The 12,537-nt window shown below is 34.7% G+C and overlaps 1 protein-coding gene across 13 annotated transcripts in view; it reads left to right on the top strand.

Annotated features, from left to right (window-relative positions):
- LOC137237856 (prion-like-(Q/N-rich) domain-bearing protein 25) overlaps positions 1-12,537 on the top strand; it is a 60,812-nt gene that overhangs the window by 25,629 nt on the left and 22,646 nt on the right. For 9 of the 13 annotated variants that reach the window (XM_067762153.1, XM_067762152.1, XM_067762151.1 and 6 more), the window contains one exon: positions 12,017-12,318. In XM_067762153.1, the coding sequence (XP_067618254.1) occupies positions 12,208-12,318 (111 nt within the window). In that variant the 5' untranslated portion in view covers positions 12,017-12,207. The remainder of the gene's footprint in view (positions 1-12,016; positions 12,319-12,537) is intronic. The other 4 variants (XM_067762155.1, XM_067762150.1, XM_067762158.1 and 1 more) reach the window with 1 other exon arrangement.

Here is a 12,537-nt window from a genome sequence, read left to right as displayed (position 1 = left end):
CCTTAGTTCCATAGGTGGACGCCGTTTGGAGATATCTCCACAAAGGTGGACCAGGGGTGACTCTAGAATGCGTTTGTACAATATGGGTATCAAACGAAAAGTGTTAATGAGTATTTTAAAAGGGAGTGGGCCTTAGTTCTATAGGTGGTCGCCTTTTCGAGATATCGCCATAGGTGGACGCCTTTTCGAGGTATCGCAGGGGTGGACCAGGGGTGACTCTAGGCTTTGTTTATACGATATGGGCATCAAATGAAAAGCATTAAAGAGTATTTTATGAGGGAGTGGGCCATAGTTCTATACGTGGACACCATTTAGGGATATCGGCATAAAGGTGGATCAGGGTTGACTCTAGAATTTGTGTGTACGATATGGGTATCAAATGAAAGGTATTAATGAGAGTTTTAAAAGGGAGTGGTGGTAGTTGTATAGGTGGTCGCCTTTTCGAGATATCGCTATAAAGGTGGACCGGGGGTGACTCTGGCCTTTGTTTGTACGATATGGGTATCAAATGAAAGGTGTTAATGAGTATTTTAAAAGGGAGTAATCCCTAGTTCCATAGGTGGACGCCATTTCGAGATATTTCCATAAAGGTGGACCAGGGGTGACCCTAGAATTTGTTTGTACAATATGGGTATCAAATTAAAGGTATTAATGAGGGGTTTAAAAGAGAGTGGGCCTTAGTTCTATAGGTGGACGCCTTTTCGAAATATCGCCATAAAGGTGGATCAGGGTTGACTCTAGAATTTGTGTGTACGGTATGGGTATCAAATGAAAGGTATTAATGAGGGTTTTAAAAGGGAGTGGTGGTAGTTGTATAGGTGGTCGCCTTTTCGAGATATCGCTATAAAGGTGGACCAGGGGTGACTCTGGACTTTGTTTGTACGATATGGGTATCAAATGAGAGGTGTTAATGAGTATTTTAAAAGGGAGTAATCCTTAGTTCCATAGGTGGACGCCGTTTCGAGATATCTCCATAGAGGTGGACCAGGGGTGACCCTGGAATTTGTTTGTACAATATGGGTGTCAATTAAAGGTATTAATGAGGGTTTTAAAACGGAGTGGGCCTTAGTTCTATAGGTGGACGCCGTTTCGAAATATCGCCATAAAGGTGGACCAGGGTGACTCTAGAATGTGTTTGTACGATATGGGTATCAAATTAAAGGTATTAATGAGGGTTTTAAAAGGGAGTGGTGGTAGTTGTATAGGTGGTCACCTTTTCGAGATATCGCAATAAAGGTGGACCAGGGGTGACTCTGGACTTTGTTTGTACGATATGGGTATCAAATGAAAGGTGTTAATGAGTATTTTTAAAAGGGAGTGGGCCTTCGTTCTATAGGTGGACGCCTTTTCGAGATATCGCCATAAAGGTGGACCAGGGGTGACTCTAGAATGTGTTTGTACGATATTGGTATCAAATTAAAGGTATTAATGAGAATTTGGCGGCCGCCGTGGTGTGATGGTAGCGTGCTTCGCCTACCACACCGTATGCCCTGGGTTCAAGCCCCGGGCAAAGCAACATCAAAATTTTAGAAATAAGGTTTTTCAATTAGAAGACAATTTTTCTAAGCGGTGTCGCCCCTCGGCAGTGTCTGGCAAGCGCTCCGGGTGTATTTCTGCCATGAAAAGCTCTCAGTGAAAACTCATCTGCCTTGCAGATGCCGTTCGGAGCCGGCATAAAACATGTAGGTCCCGTCCGGCCAATTTGTAGGAAAATCATGAGGAGCACGACGCAAATTGGAAGAGAAGCTCGGCCTTAAATCTCTTCGGAGGTTATCGCGCCTTACATTTATTTTTTTATTTTTTTTAATGAGAATTTTAAAAGAGAGTGGTGGTAGTTGTATACGTGAAAGCGTTTTCCAAATATCGACCAAAATGTGGACCAGGGTGACATAGAACATCATCTGTTGGATACCGCTAATTTATTTATATATTTAATACCTGCCAAGATTTCAAGGGTTTTTTATTTCGCCCTGCAGAACTTTTTCATTTTCTTCTACTTAATATACCATTTTACAAAGTTTTTTTCTAAAGTTATATTTCGCGTCAATAAACCAATCCAATTACCATGTTTCATCCCTTTTTTCGCATTTGGTATAGAATTGTGGCATTTTTTTCATTTTCGTAATTTTCGATATCGAAAAAGTGGGCGTGGTCATAGTCGGATTTCGTTCATTTTTTATACCAAGATATAGTGAGCTCAGATAAGTACGTGGACTAAGTTTAGTAAAGATATATCGGTTTTTGCTCAAGTTATCGTGTTAACGGCCATGCGGAAGGACATACGGACGACTGTGTATAAAAACTGGGCGTGGCTTGAACCGATTTCGCCCATTTTCACAGAAAATAGTTAGCGTCACAAAATCTATGCCCCTACCAAATTTCAAAAGGATTTGTAGATTTTTGTTCGACTTATGGCATTAAAAGTATCCTAGACAAATTAAATGAAAAAGGGCGGAGCCACGCCCATTTTGAAATTTTCTTTTATTTTTGTATTTTGTTGCACCATATCATTGCTGGAGTTGAATGTTGACATAATTTACTTATATACTGTAAAGATATTAAATTTTTTGTTAAAATTTTACTTAAAAAAAATTTTTTTTTAAAAGTGGGCGTGGTCCTTCTCCGATTTTGCTAATTTTTATTAAGCGTCCATACAGTAATAGGAGTAACGGTCCTGCCAAATTTCATCATGATATGTTTAACGAATGCCAAATTACAGCTTGCACAATTTTTAAATTACCTTCTTTTAAAAGTGGGTGGTGCCACGCCCGTTGTCCAAAATTTTACTAATTTTCTATTCTGCGTCATAAGTTCAACTCACCTACCAAGTTTCATCGCTTTAGATGTCTTTGGTAATGAATCAATGCACTTTTCCGGTTTTTCGAAATTTTCGATATCGAAAAAGTGGGCGTGGTTATAGTCCGATATCGTTCATTTTAAATAGCGATCTGAGATGAGTGCTCAGGAACCTACATACCAAATTTTATCAAGATATCTTAAAATTTACTCAAGTTATCGTGTTAACGGACGGACGGACATGGCTCAATCAATTTTTCGATCCTGATGATTTTGATATATGGAAGTCTATATCTATCTCGATTCCTTTATACCAGTACAACCAACCGTTATCCAATCAAACTTAATATACTCTGTGAGCTCTGCTCAACTGAGTATAATGAATAAGTTTTTGGAAAAGACAATAAGTAAATATCAAAATTGCTTAAAAACTTCAATTTGTGCAAGACAACTTTTCGCAAAAGGATCAGTTTGCTCCGTCTGGAGGAATTTCAACAAATTCCCCTTAGTTAGATTCTGCGTAGACGACGCTTACTTCAATTGTTAAATCTTCATATTCAACCTTGCTAGCTTTCTCTGCTTTGTTTTTCGGAGGTTTTCGCTGCTGATTTTTTGAAGGTTCCTTTCCTTTTTTAATTTTTGGCTTCGCTTTTTCCCGGATCTTCCGAATGCTTTCTTCCAACTGATTTTTATATGGTGATTCTGTTAATACTGTCGCTTTTCACTATCTTTCTCCTCCGATTGCAACTGGCTTTCTAATCTTTGACAATGGTAAAATCTTCCATTGTGAAACTACTTCTTTACTGGTTGATGCCACAGGTTATGGATAAGTCACTCGATTTGTATTAGATGTGAAAATAAGAGTACGTCCAATCTCTCAAGTTGCATTATTTTGCTCGGAAACTTCAGAGTTTTCGGAGCTACGTGCTTATACATATCATTTTCAGCAATAAAGTCTGCATCAGTAAAGATATTTTGATCGAATGAACACCTGAAACCGTTAACTGCAACCTGGCCAGCCTGAACCTTATAATACGCTTTGGAAAAGAGACCAACTAAATCGAATTGATTAACTTTTCGTCTATTTTCCCTCATAAAATGCTTTAATTCATTACTGTAATAAGTCTTGAGTGGGCTCATGAACGCTCTGTCTAGCGTTGAATATTTTATATTTTATATATTTATATATTTTAGATGCCGACAAAATCCCGAAGCTTCCCTCACGTACGACCTTAATTGCAGCGGTCATGTCAGAATGATTCCACTTGTCCTTTTTTCGGCATCTACATAAAAGTTATAGCAATGAAGTTCTTGAATGAAGTTACTTCTTCGGAAAATCCCACTATATTTTTGGAGGGTAATGTGGTATATAAAATCCGATTAGTCGCACTTTAACAAATGAACAGATAATATCACTCACACTATTTGCTGATAATAACACTTTTTTAACAAAGGTAATACTTACTCTATGACAAATTGATTTTGCAGAGAAAAAAAGCACACTTTATTCATGAAAAAATATATACAATAGAAGACCACAAAAAAAGTCAACCATTCACGGTCAGATGTTTTGCTGAACTAAAGGCCCGAACACATAAGAATAACCTATTTGAAGATCTCCATACAAACACATGCAGTCAACTGCAGCATCGTGCGCTGACAGATGAGTTGACTGCATGTGTTTGTGTAGGGATCGTCAAATAGGTTATTCTTATGTGTTCGGGCCTTAAAAGGCAGCGTGTTTTGCAATGAGGTGCTACCAGATGTCACATACATTTTTTTAATTCCACACCAATTGTAGAAGGTGGAATCTTCAAAAATTAATTGGAACGTGAGATTTCCCTCTGTACCCCATTAGCCACCTATACCACAATTACCGCATTTCCTCTATGGGGATTTTCACTACAAAACCTGTTTATTTTAAAATAAAGATATAACAGAACAAAAGACACAAAAATATAAGATTTATTTTACTAAAAATCGTCATTGACCGTTAAGGGCTGTTTTTTTTTTACTAATATTTTTACTATGCAAAAGGCTTTCAGGCGATTTCGCTTATTTTCAGTGCAAACAGTTGTAGCTATAAAAAAAAAATGTTTATGCCAAATTTCATTCGGATTGGGAGATCTTTTTCGACTTATGACATTAAAAGTATTTTGGAAAGAGCAACAAAAAAGGGGTTAGTCACGCCCACTTTCAAAATTTGTTTAATTTTTGTTCTTAGCTCAGCCGTATCACTACTGAGTTAGAATATTAGTCAAATGTAGATAAATACCATAGAGTTATTGCAAACTTTGTGAAGTTTAGACCTTTGGGAAAAGTGGGCGTGGTCTTTAATCGATTTTGATTAACTTCGCTCAGTCCAATATAGTATCTTTAACGGCTTTTGATTTACGGCTTGTTTAACTTCCAAATTTTATTCTGCTAAATGTGGGTGGTGCCACACGCATATTGAAAAAATAATTTTGGAATTTATGCTTTGCGTCATAAAACTAAACCACCTACCAAATTTCATTAGCTTAGCGTTATTCGTTTTTGAATTACATCATTTTTTACATTTTTCTAGATTTTCGATATCGAAAAAGTGGGCATAGTTATCTTCCGATTTCGCCCATTTTCAATACCAGTATATTCTTTATTAAGCTATAATATTAACTGACAGGCAGACAGAGAGACGAACGGATGGACGGACATGGCTTAATCAAATTTTTTTTCGATACTGATGAGTTTGAAATATGGAAGTCTATATCTATCTCGATTCCTTTATACCTGTACAACCAACCGTTATCCAATCGAAGTTATAATAACCTGTGTACAAGTACAGCTGGGAATAAAAAGTTGTGGGCATAATTTTCCATTACCACTAAATATAAAACGAAATGAAAATATAGTGCATTGTAACCAACAACGCTATAATATGCTGAATTAATCATTCAGATCCAAAATTTCCAGAAATTTTGCTTCGAATTTTAAATTCAAGGAAGAAATGATTTAATTTAATTAAATACTCTTTTACTTTGTTTAATTTTTCTAAATTAAATTTTATGTTATTTATTTTATTTTATTTTACATTCTCTTATTTTTTTAGATTTTTTTAATCTGTTTAATTTAACTTAGTATAACTAGTTTTATTTAATTCGATTTAATTTAATTTTATTTTATTTTAGTTTACTTTAGTTTATTTTATTTTATTTCACTTTATTCAATTTTATTTTAGTTTACTTTATTTTATTTTATTTTATTTTCTTTAATTTTTTTAAATTTAATTTAATTTATTATATTTTATTTTATTTTATTTTATTTTAGTTTACTTTATTTTATTTTAATTTATTTTATTTTATTTAATTTAATTTATTTACTTAAAATTTTCTCCTTTGAGGGTTTACATTAAATATCGGTTATAAAGAACAAGATACTTAGTGCTATTTAATTCTATTAACTAGTTACATTGGTTTGGTTATACAGCTATTGGTAAGATTTTCTATAAATAACTACATATGTATCAGGTTTTTAAATTTATATATTTGGGATATCTCCTGTTGAGGATATTATAATGGGAATTATGTCAACTTTGTGCAGTTTCCACATCTCCTTAATTTCGTGTGCCAGACTTTGATATTTTCTGAGCTTCTCCGCATAGCACTCCAGTAGGTTGTATGTATTTGGAACACCTATGTCTATTACGTAATTTATTTTATTTTATTTTATAATTGATATTGTTTTTGTTGCTTTTTCGGCCTTTGAATTGAAATAATTTTAATAATCTTAAACGAGCTCTAGGCCACACATTAAATAAAATACACACACTTGTTGTATATATTTAGTGATATATTTAGGTCGATATTTCGATTTCAATTTGAAATCATCTTCAGGACTGAAATGGAAGAATTACTATGCAAATTTGAAGAAAAATCATCCCATAAACCGCGCCTTCTCAGTAAATATGTAGACGATAATTTTGCTATTGGGCGAACTGACGCAATAGAGGCAATGCTAACTAAATGCCTACAAGTCCATAAAATTTACAGTAGAAGTTGAGAGTGATGACAGTTACCATTTTTGGACACACTCGTTGCAAGAAAAGGTAACATCCTTACATTTGATTGGTATAAAAAACCCACAGACTCCGGGAGATTATTGAATTTTTATTCCAAACATGACAAAGCAACAATAGTTAACACGGCAAGAAATTTTATAAGAAGAGTCCTCTCAATCAGTGATGAGATGTACCACGCGAAAAATAAAGAAATAATTAGAAATATCCTAGAAAATAATGAATTTCCCACTCACCTAATTAATCGGTACAAACGTGATCGTTTCGAACTGAGTAAAAACAGAACAATTACGCACGAAAGGATATATAAATCGGCAATTTTCGTACATGGCCTATCTAACAGATTCAAATATTCAAATCTATACGACAGGGAAAATTTTCAAATTGCCTTCAAATATCACAACACTTAGCAAAAATTTATAGCAACACGAAGAGTAAGATCGGGAAATACGATAAATCCGATGTTATATACAAAATTAAATGCAACGGTGACGGATCCCAGGTACCTTGCCCTAAGGTATATATTGGGACCACCAAATCCAGACTAAAAACGAGGATTTCCGCGCAATTTGGTTTTATGTGTTTATTTATTAAGATTATAACAACATTTTTCAGTCCTGAAGATGATTTTAAATTGAAATCGAAATATCGACCTAAATATATCACTAAATATATACAATATGTGTGTGTATTTTATTTAATGTGTGGCCTAGAGATCGTTTAAGATTATTAAAATTATTTTATTTTATTTTAATTCAATTTATTTTGTTTTACTTTATTTTATTTTATTTTATTTAATTTATTTTAATTTAATTGTATTTTATTTAATCTAATTAAATTTTATTTTATTAAATTAAATTAAATATTATTTAATTAAATTAATTAATTTATTTTCACTAAATTAAATTTAATTTTATTTTATTTTAATTTGTTTTATTTTATTTTTTTTTGTTTATTTTATTTTAATTTAATTTATTTTATTTTATTTTACTTCATTTTCTTTTATTTTAGTTTATTTTATGTTACTTTATTTTATTTTGTTGAATTTTATTTTATTTTATTTAATCAAATTAAATTTTACTTTATTAAATTAAATTAAATTAAATTTTATTTAATTAAATTAATTAATTTAATTTGACTTAATTAAATTAAATTAAATTTTATCTTATTTTATTTTATAATATTTCATTTTATTTTAATTTAGTTAATTTAATTTTGTTTTATTTTATTTTTTATTTCATTTCATTTTATCTATAATGAATTTATTATTATTTTATTTTATTTTGTTATTATACTCAGTTGAGCAGAGCTCACAGAGTATATTAAGTTTGATTGGATAACGGTTGGTTGTACATATATAAAGGAATCGAGATAGATATAGACTTCCATATATCAAAATAATCAGGATCGAAAAAAAATTTGATTGAGCCATGTCCGTCCGTCCTTCCGTCCGTCCGTTAACACGATAACTTGAGTAAATTTTGAGGTACCTTGATGAAATTTGGTATGTAGATTCCTGGGCACTCATCTCAGGTCGCTATTTAAAATGAACGATATCGGACTAAACCACGCCCATTTTTTCGATATCGAAAATTTCGAAAAACCGAAAAAATGCGATAATTCATTGCCAAAGGCGGATAAAGCGATGAAATTTGGTAGATGGGTTGATGTTATGACGCAGAATAGAAAATTAGTAAGATTTTGGACAATGGGTGTGGCACCGCCCACTTTTATAAGAAGGTAATTTAAAAGTTTTGCAAGCTGTAATTTGGCAGTCGTTGAAGATATCATGATGAAATTTGGCAGGAACGTTACTACTATTACTATATATGTGCTAAATAAAAATTAGCAAAATTGGATGAAGAACACGCCCACTTTTTAAAAAATTTTTTTTAAAAATTCAAATTTAACAAAAAATTTAATATCTTTACTGTATATAAGTATATTAAGTCAGAATTCAACTCCAGTAATGATACGATGCAACAAAATACAAAAATAAAAGAAAATTTCAAAATGTGCGTGGCTCCGCCCATTTTCATTTAGTTTGTCTAGAATACTTTTAATGCCATATGTCGAACAAAAATTTACCAATCCTTCTTAAATTTGGTAGAGGCATAGACTCTATGACGGTAACTGTTTTCTGTGAAAATGGGTGAAATCGGTGGAAGACACGCCCAGTTTTTATACACAGTCCACCGTCTGGCCTTCCTCCCGGCCGTTAACACAATAACTTGAGCAAAAACCGATATATCTTTACTAAACTTAGTCCACGCACTTATCTGAACTCACTTTATCTTGGTGTTAAAAATGGCCGAAATCCGACCATAACCACGCCCACTTTATCGATATCGAAAATTACGAAAAATGAAAAAAATGCCATAATTCTATACCAAATACGAAAAAAGGGATGAAACATGGTAATTGGATTGGTTTATTGACGCAAAATATAACTTTGGAAAAAACTTTGTAAAATGGGTGTGACACCTACCATATTAAGTAGAAGAAAATGAAAAAGTTCTACAAGGCGAAATCAACAGCGTTTGGAATCTTGGCAGGAATACTGTTAGTGGTGTTGCATATATAAATAAATTGGCAGTACCCGGCAGATGATTTTCTGGATCACCTTGTCCACATTTTGGTCGATATCGCGAAAACGCCTTCACATATACATCTAAGGGCCACTCGCTTTTAAAACCCTCATTAATACCTTTAATTTGATATCCATATCGTACAAACACATTCTAGAGTCACCCCTGGCCCACCCTAATGGCGATATCTCGAAAACGCGTCCACCTATAGACCTAATGCCCACTCCCTCTTAAAATGCTCAGTAACACCTTTCGTTATTTACCCATATCGTACAAACATTCTAGAGTCACCCTTGGTCCACCTTTATGGTGATATCTCGAAAAGGCTTCCTTCCACCTATAGAACTAAGGATCACTCCCTTTGAAAATACTCATTAACACCTTTCATTTGATACCCATATCGTACAAACACATTCTAGAGTCACCCCTGGCCCACCCTAATGGCGATATTTCGAAAAGGCGTCCACCTATAGACCTAATGCCCACTCCCTTTTAAAATGCTCAGTAACACCTTTCGTTTGATACCCATATCGTACAAACATTCTAGAGTCACCCCTGTCCCACCCTAATGGCGACATCTCGAAAAGGCGTCCACCTATAGACCTAATGCCCACTCCCTCTTAAAATGCTCAGTAACATCTTTCATTTGATTCCCATTTCGTACAAACACATTCTAGAGTCGCCCCTGGTTCACCTTTATGGCGACATCCCTAAATGGCGTCCATCCATAGATCTATGGCCTACTCTCTCTTAAAATACTCTTTAATAGCTTCCATTTGATACACATGTCATACAACCACATTCCAGGGTTACCCTAGGTTCATTTTCCTACATGGTGATTTTCCTTATTTTGTCTCCATAGCTCTCAACTGAGTATGTAATGTTCGGTCACACCCGAACTTAGCCTTCCTTACTTGTTATTATTTTTCTTTTCTTTATTTTCATATACATCTAACGAAATAATTGGGCAATTCACAATAGTGTCATATATGTGTAAAACTTTAAGATTTTAGTTGTATCCGTGTAAAATGTATTGAAGCATACCAAATACGGCGAATAGGAGATCTTGTGCCTAAATGAGCAAAGATGTTACAACTAACAAAACCTTAACAAAAAACAAATTTCAAGTTAAACCTGAACCACATGCTTTGTTTTTGTAAACACTTTGTGTATCAGTAAGTAAAAAAAAGCATTTGCTCATGTTTGCCATTATATCTCTGACTCTTTATTTCCGACAAAATAGCAGTGTATACATCTTTTCGAGAACTTGCATGCATGAGAATTGTGTATATGCTCAGAGAATTGCATTTATATGCAGATGCCGTGTTGTCTAGAGTTGCTGTGTGATTGTGCTCACATCAACTCTACCACTTACATTTTCCCACATAACGCTACAGCGTAGTGACAACACTTACGCGCACATTCTTTCTCTGTAATACTCCTTTCAGTACACGAATACCACACAATACGCCTACATTTGGATACATTCTTCATAATTCCCTTATATAGGGGATACCACTTACAAAGACGTACAAAGACTGTGCTTACACCTTACACCTTACGCTTACATTCGGTATTCCCCCATACAGTGAACAAAGATGTTTACATATCATTTAATGACTATCCTATACCTAAAAATGTTGGGTATCGATCAAGATCTATATTTTTGCGAACATTCAGCCGCAATTATACTCAAAGTCCATAGCTCATATCTACTTATAAAGCAATTAGTCAGCCGCGTCCCCAATAATGGCGAATAGTCTAAAAGAAACACACTGGAGGAAATTGCAGGCCTGCGAAAATACCGCGCTTAGAACTACCACGGTTTGTATTCTTATATCTCCAGAAAATCATCTACACAGAAAGGAGAGAAATGAAAGGCTGAACAAACAGTTTCTGCTGAATACCCAGAAACCTGGGCATCCCAGCCGACATCCGATTGAAGAGACCCCGCCTCCTAGGAACCTTAGGAAGTCTGGTTCGTAAGCACTTTGAAGAAATGTTGCACTTAAGAACTTAGCCGTTTGAAGAAAATGATCATGAAAACGCCATAAAAGACATCCACAAAAAGGTCGGACTGCTATGCCAGAAATTGCCGCTGAGCCCCATTCTCAAAGTCCCCAGGGAGACGCTTGACACTCTAGCTCAACTTCGATCTGGATACTATAATAGGATAAATACACACAATGCATGCCCCGTTTTTATGTTTCCCCATATGACACCAACCATCTTTTCAATTACAATGTAGAACCAACGCCTCTAACACCATTATCTCTTTGGCCGAACCCTGTTTAAAGAGTAAGTTTCTTCGGACTCCCTTTAGAGGATATTGATGACAATTTGTGAGTGGTCGCAAACATTGGATGGTGCGAAGCACTACTACAACAACATATTTACTCATCAATAATTTTGCTAACAGACCATCCCATACCTACTCCTCAGAGCAAATTCATGGTGTACCTTTTGCGTCAATCTAAATTCTGGGGCTTCATAAAACACCTACCTGCATACTCATAGATTTGTATTAAGTAATAACATGCATACAACTGTAATAATATTTTACTTTTTTCATCCTAAGCAGTAACCGATGCATTAATTTGGCCATGTGAAACGAACACTGACTGTACGGCCACGACCTCATTTTGCTCCACAGAGACATCGACTTGTGAATGCGATAGTTTTGATACTGTTATAACATCTGATTTGACAACATGTCTGAAGACGTCACTGTTTGGTGACCAATGCGAGGACTCAGTTCAATGTAATCTTATGCCATCAGGAGCCAAATGTAAATCCGGGGTCTGCGATTGCGCCGATGGATACACATACGCTGGTGGTCGTTGTAGATTGTTAAATGGTTTGGATAGTTCCTGTGAAACGGTGAGTATGACTGTAAAGCAGAGGAGATGATATATATATGTATACAGAAAGAGAGATGAAGAAAAAGAAAAGAAAGAGATGGGGAGATAAAAAAAGACAATTTATAGAATAATTTAGGGTGACGGGAAAAGTTGGGAGAGAGTGAAATGGAGTTAAAAGGGAAAAAGTAAAAAATGTAGGTAAAGGAAACCGGCAGAAGAGAGGGTTAGGGAGAATGGA

The sequence above is a fragment of the Eurosta solidaginis genome, chromosome 1 (genome assembly GCF_040869045.1).
Source record: "Eurosta solidaginis isolate ZX-2024a chromosome 1, ASM4086904v1, whole genome shotgun sequence".
Classification (NCBI taxonomy): domain Eukaryota; kingdom Metazoa; phylum Arthropoda; class Insecta; order Diptera; family Tephritidae; genus Eurosta; species Eurosta solidaginis.
The sequence above is the reverse complement of the archived record's forward strand: the minus strand, read 5'-3'. Positions and strand labels throughout refer to the sequence as shown.